This window comes from Euprymna scolopes, chromosome 19 (genome assembly GCF_053919585.1).
Source record: "Euprymna scolopes isolate OS-2025 chromosome 19, ASM5391958v1, whole genome shotgun sequence".
Taxonomy (NCBI): domain Eukaryota; kingdom Metazoa; phylum Mollusca; class Cephalopoda; order Sepiida; family Sepiolidae; genus Euprymna; species Euprymna scolopes.
In genome coordinates, this window is record NC_136500.1 from 41,053,111 (window position 1) to 41,060,610 (window position 7,500).

At 29.3% G+C, this 7,500-nt stretch overlaps 1 protein-coding gene across 2 annotated transcripts in view; it reads left to right on the plus strand.

Annotated features, from left to right (window-relative positions):
* The window catches only part of LOC145303543 (uncharacterized), a 573,173-nt gene that overhangs the window by 559,704 nt on the left and 5,969 nt on the right, over window positions 1-7,500 (plus strand). For both annotated transcript variants that reach the window (XM_080145014.1, XM_080145015.1), the window contains exon 3: window positions 2,843-7,500. This exon is cut by the window's right edge and continues 5,969 nt beyond it. In XM_080145014.1, the coding sequence (XP_080001140.1) occupies window positions 2,843-4,741 (1,899 nt within the window). In that variant the 3' untranslated portion in view covers window positions 4,742-7,500. The remainder of the gene's footprint in view (window positions 1-2,842) is intronic.

Below are 7,500 nucleotides of genomic sequence, written 5' to 3' on the forward strand. Positions count from 1 at the left end.
ATGCTGTATGTAATTTAAATATTCTGTGCGACCAGATTCCGAAATTGGCTATGTTCTTAAATACGTTTACTTTGCACGTTTATGTTTTAATTTATATATTAATTATTTAAACATTTATTAAAATAGGTGCTTATTTATTTATATTTGTAAGCGTTTCTTTTTGCACCTTGAATTTAGTATGTTTCATGATTGAGCATTAGTGGAGACGGATTCTATCAAGCGAGCACTTGTAGAGTTATGTGTTTTATTAAGCGTTGTTATATTGGGTTCTGCTAGACGCATGCGTTTTACCTAGTGTAAGTATATTAATTCTTGGTATTGAGTGACACTGTTCAGTAACACTACATTGAACCTTGATGGACACATATGTCCTACTGAGTGTCAGTATGTTGTGCTTTAGAAAAATCATATGTTCTACTGAGTAAATTATACTGAGTTTTGGTAGAAGTACTTTTTCAACTGCTTAAAATTATATTGAAGTTTGGTAGAGCCATGTGTTCTACTGACTACCATTATTTGAGCACTATTAGACGCACATATTCTAATGTTTGCCATTAAAATAAAATCTGTTAAGAACGTTCGTTCAACTAAGTACAATTATATTGAGATACAGTGGAGTGTTATTATATTCAGCTTTAGTAGAAAGATGTGTTATTTTTCGTGTCGATATGCAATGCTTTGTTTGGGATATACAATTTAGACGCACATGAAAAGAAATCACATCGTACTAAAAGGAAGGTAATAAGGTTATGATCAGGAAAAAATAACCAATTATATTTTGAGGTTTGAACTTGTCAGTAGCAATGAACACCACTGGAGAACCTCGATTAAAAAGTTACAACTGAATACATTGATATAAATATATAAATTGATATAAATATATAAATTGATATAAATATATAAATTGGTATAAATTGATATAAATATATAAATTGATATAAATATATAAATAAATTGATATAAATAGATATATAATCTGATATTAATGTATAAATAAATAAATTGATATAAATAAATAAATTGATATAAATATATAAATAAATTGATATAAATATATATATAATCTGATATGAATGTATAAATAAATAAATTGATATAAATATAAATAAATTGATATAAATATATAAATTTATATAAATATATAAATAAATTGATATAAATATATAAATTTATATAAAAATATAAATAAATTGATATGAATATATAAATGTATATAAATATATAATTTAGTATAAATTGATATAAATATATAAATTGATATAAATATATAAACAAATAAATTGATATAGATATATACATAAATTGATATAAATATGTTAATTGATATAAATATATAAATAAATAAATTGATATAAATATATATAATCTGATATAAATGTATAAATAAATAAATTGATATAAATAAATAAATTGATATAAATAAATAAATTGATATAAATAAATAAATTTATATTAATAAATAAATTTATATAAATATATAAATTAATTGATATAAATATATAAATGAATAAATTGATATGAATATATAAATTGATATTAATATATAAATAAATTGATATAAATATATAAATACATAAATTGATATAAATATATAAATCGATATAAATATATAAATTGATATTAATATATAAATAAATTGATATAAATATATAAATACATAAATTGATATAAATATATAAATTGATATAAATATATACATTGATATAAATATATATATAATCTGATATAAATGTATAAATATATAAATTGATATAAATATATAAATAAATTGATATAAACATATAAATAAATTGATATAAATATATAAATAAATTGATATAAATATATAAATTGATATAAATATATAATTTGGTATAAATTGATATAAAGAAATAAATTTATATAAATATATAAATAAATTGATATAAATATATAAATTGATATAAATATATAAATTGATATAAATAAATAAATTGATATAATATATAAATTGATATAAATATATAAATTGATATAAATAAATAAATTGATATAATATATAAATTGATATAAATAAATAAATTGATATAAATATATAAATTGATATAAATAAATGAATTGATATAAATATATAAATTGATATAAATATATAAATTGATATAAATATATAAATTGATATAAATATATAAATTGATATAAATAAATAAATTGATATAAATAAATAAATTGATATAATATATAAATTGATATAAATATATAAATTGATATAAATATATAAATTGATATAAATATATATATATAATCTGATATAAATGTATAAATAAATAAATTGATATAAATATATAAATTGATATAAATATATAAATAAATTGATATAAATATATAAATAAATTGATATAAATATATAAATTGATATAAATAAATAAATTGATATTAATAAATTGATATAAATATATAAATTGATGTAAATATATAAATTGATATAAATATTTAAATAAATTGATATAAATATATAAATTGACATAACTATATATATAAATTTATATAAATATATAAATAAATAATAAATTAATCATTCAAATGTCTGTTGTTATTCTTTCGATTAGACTTTATGACGTATCAAATATTTGTTGGTTTATTTTTTGGTGTATCCTGAGTATTTCAAGATGACATTTTAAAATCGGCTAGAATTTGTGCATCGGCAAAATAAAACAAAAATGTATTATTAATGCCAACTGCGCCGAAACAAAATCTCTGCACTATTAAAGTAACGTTAATTGAATCTTACATCTTAAACATTCGTGTACATTTTTATTATTTCAGTAAATTTATTGATCTTTTATTCAATGTTTATTGATTAACTCTTTTCTCTCTGTCTTTTCAGAATTCAATCCGACACAATCTGTCCCTGCACAACCGATTTATGCGAGTCCCAAATGAGGGTTCTGGAAAAAGTTCATGGTGGGTAATCAACCCGGATGCGAAACCAGGCAAGTCTCCCCGGCGCCGAGCCGGAAGTATGGAGACGAAAGTTTACGAAAAGAAGAAAAATCGAGCCAAAAAGAAGGCTGAACAGCTACGTGCCCTCGAGCAAGGAGGAAACAGTCCAACCGCCAGTAGCGACGGTGACCTTCTAACCGAGTCTCCCGTGCCAGGTTTTCAATTAAGCCCTGAATTCGACTTTAGACCTAGAGCCAGTTCCAATGCCAGCAGTTGCGGCCGCCTCTCGCCCATACAGGCCGTGGTCGAGCCGGACCTACACGACAACCAAGTGCCGCCCATGTCGCCGATTCCCTGGAACCCGGAGATGGAGACGGAGGTGGGTTCGATTGATAGTTTCACAGATCAACTTGTCGATTCCCTACCAGGGAGCATGAGTCTGACCGATAAGAGCTTACAACAGCACATGATGCAGAGCAGTTCAGTCCACAGATACACAACTGGAACAGCAGGCACCGCTCAAGCGAGCGCCTACAACCAGTACAGCGACTATACTGCTCCTCCACCACCGCCTCCACCGCCGTATCCGGAGCATATGCGTCCTAACCCACAGACACAGTCCTGCCACCCCAAGTCGGCCCAGTCACAGACCGCTCAGCAGAACCAGATGACCACCATGGACGCCCTATCAATGTCAAATCAGGACGCATATGGTGCAGTTAGCCTGGGGAGTCTGCAGAACGGGCTGGACCTGTACGGTAATTCGGAATCTCTGCTCAAATCTATGGTGACCACTGATCAGCAAGGTCAGATGCCACCCAACCTGTCCGATCCTGGCCAGATGGTGCAACAAAGCATCCAACAGCAACAGCAACAACAGCAGCAACAACAGCAGCAGCAACAACAACAGCAACAACATCAGCAACAACAACACCAACAGCAACAACAACACAAACAGTTACAACAGACACAGTCACGACCGCCTATGCAGATGCAAGACCCTTCCCAAGCTCAGCTACACACCATCGCAACTTCCCGTGTCAGCCAAGGAGGTCACCCTTGTGCTGTAACCGTTGGTACTGGACATGACAAAAAGCCGATTGGTTTAAGTCCTGTTGGCTCTCCACCTGGCAGCCAAATAATGGCCGGGTACACACAAACCATGTCCAAGGTACAGCAACAACCACCACAGCAACACACGCAGCAGCAACCCCCACAGCAGCAACAACAGCAACAAGTCCACCGTTCCCAGTCGCAGCCAACCACAACTCAATCAAAACTCGCTCATTCGGCTCTTCTGCCACAGCTCATGCAATCGGTCCCAAACAACTCCATACTTAGGGCGGCTCTTATGCATAACGCCCAGCCATTACGGGGTCAAGTAAACACGGCTAGTATTCTGCCTTATAACCAGTACAGCAGAGATATATATGGCAACGCCATCACGTCAACCTACGGGGACACGATGGCCGGCTTGGTCAGCAACATCAACACGTCGTCTCCATCCACTTCTGACTGTCGTATGGTGAGTGCGTCCGGGGCGGCGATCCAAAGAAGCACGAACTGTCTAAACGGTAGCCTTCGAGGTCACTTGCCGCAGATGGGATCACAGTTGGCAAGCCTACAGGCGCGCCACCTTCACGGACAGTTGGGAGGAATGGATATGATGGGCCAGCCAGAGTCTGGAAACCCCAGCTGCCAGCAAAATAACTTCCCGTGCGATATTGACTTTGAGATGTTGTGGAACAGCACGAATCTAGAATGTGACGTAGCCGCCGTCATTCAACACGAACTAAGTATGAACGAAAATCTGGATTTCAATTTTGATCCACTGCCAGGATAAATACGTTGGATTCTCTATTGTTTATATATATATATATATATATATATATATATATATATATATATATATATATATATATATATATATATATATGTACAAGACGACACAAATAAAAATGTTTGAAGATGAATATGGATTTAAATGAATGATCCATGGCTGGGATAATGATGGGTATTTGATTATATATGCATATGAATATGTGTATATGTCGACACATACATACACACACACGCATATATATATATATATATATATATATATATATATATATCCACGCATATATATGTGTATGATTGACAAGATTATTTTGTGAATGATGTACAAAGAATTTGACGAGATAAATGGGATAAGATTGAAAACATAATTTTACAATAAAATGATTATATATATATATATATATATATATATATATACATACATATATACATACATGCATATGTATATGTGTGTGAATTCACATGTATATGTGTATGCATGACTTGAAGGAACATATATGCATACAGAAAAATACATTAACAAAAAGGATCGATAGAATATATATATATATATATATATATATACATACACACACACATATATATATATGTATATATATATAATTATATATATATATATATAATTATATATATATATATATATATACTGTGAGTTGTGTAGTATCTTCAATTGATAGACGGACAGGAATATCTACATTATAAACAAAACCATGCACATCCTCGAAATAAAATTATCAACAAAGAGCGAGTTTTGTATGTGAGAAAGAGAAATAAATATGCAACAATTAGACACTGGCGATATATTTACATTTTAAAAATAAAACTGCACCGATTAAAAGAAACAGGAAATACAATACATCAACTTTTTTTTCTTTTTAGTCTAAAGAAGACAACAAGGGAAAACTTGAAAAAGATGGAAGAAAATAGTTTTTGTGGCGGAAACGCAACTAAGGGAGATAACCTACTTTTTGTTCTTATGGCGTGAAATCTTTTCGCCTCCAATTTGTCAAAGATACAATAAAAGAAGAGTGTTTTAAATAAGGTGTTGGAGACGTGGGCGTTAAGAATATCGCGGTTTAACTGAAAAATGACACACTACTTGACTTACACGTTGGAAGAGATTCGTTCTTGTGAATGAATTTCTTGCGTTTATATGTAAGTAATCGTACGAATTGTTAATTTCACTGATTGTAATTACACTTCTTTTCGAAATGAATAAAAAAAACAAAAAACAAAAAGACAACAACAATAAAACAACCAAACCGAAGAAAAAAGAGGTTTAGAAAAACATGATAAATAACACATCCAACATGTAAATATATTTTGGCATTTTTTTTTTCTAACAAAAAAAAAGGAAAACATTTCAGTCATTTTAAAAATTAATGAGTTTTATTTTGACAAACTTGTATAAAAATATATCAAACAATATTGCAGCTTATGTATATAAAGGAGATTTGTTACTGTAACATATGTTTTTTTTCTCCAGGCGCAACAAGTTGAACAACAAAATCCTGACATATAAAAAGCAAGACACAAGAAATCACACAAATAAATGAGAAAGTAATAATTAAGAACTAAACAAATTAAAACACAGGGACAGATTTTATCCTACAAGAAAATGCCCCTCTTCATTTATACGCGATTTTTCATTAAAAAAATATTGAAAATAAAAATAAAACTATAATGAAACTAACAATCACGCCAAAGACAAAGCAAATCACATTTCTTTTAAAAATGTCGGTCGAATTTCAGACTTACAGGGAAGATAATCCCTTGACTTTATCAATTTGTTTTTGTTTCTTTTCTGATTTTTTTTTGCGTCTTCTTTCGTCTTTCTTTCATATATGTATAATACACCGTTTTAATTCATTGTATATTTTTGGTAACCGCGGGTTAAAAAGGACTCTTCCAAAAGAACGATGGACACTAAAATAACATTTTGTTACACTAAGTTTTTGATATTAGAGTTCTAATGGGGAATGCCGGGATACACAACATACACACACATGCGCAAACAAAATACTAAAAACAAATATATATATATATATATATATATATATATATATATATATATATATATATATACATATATACGCAAATAAAATGCATATATGAATGAACTAAGTGTCCGGATTAGAATGCAAAAAAAAAAAAAAAAAAAAAAAAACGCGCACCTCGTTTGCAAATAGAACTGACTGCTAATTAATAGGCATTTGTAATTGAAAATGCTTGGGATAGACTTAAACAATAATTGTACAATAATCGACGTAATATGGCGATCATGATAAAGAAGAAAATTATATTGATAAAAATAATAACATTGATGATGGAAAAAAAAGAAAGAAAATAAAACGAAATAAGAACACATAAACGATTTATCTCAAATTATTTGTCTTCCCTAATAAGATAATAAATAATACACGATAAAACAAAACATTAACACAATACGGAATAAACTTTTTATACACACACAGACACACACGTACTGATACATACATACATACATACATACAAACACACACACACACAAACACACACACACACATATATATATTGTGTATATTATGGAGTGTGTGTTATTTTTTAAGTCATTAATAATGTTTTTTGGAGTAATATAAGTAAAGAGACGCACTTAGTCCACAAAGTTATGAATAAATGAGAGAATATAGGAAAATGATATTTGATGTAGGTACCCTTGCTTAGGCACAAGTCGGGCACCTGCACAAAACTCATTTTTACCTTTGTTATATTGTTTGTTTATCT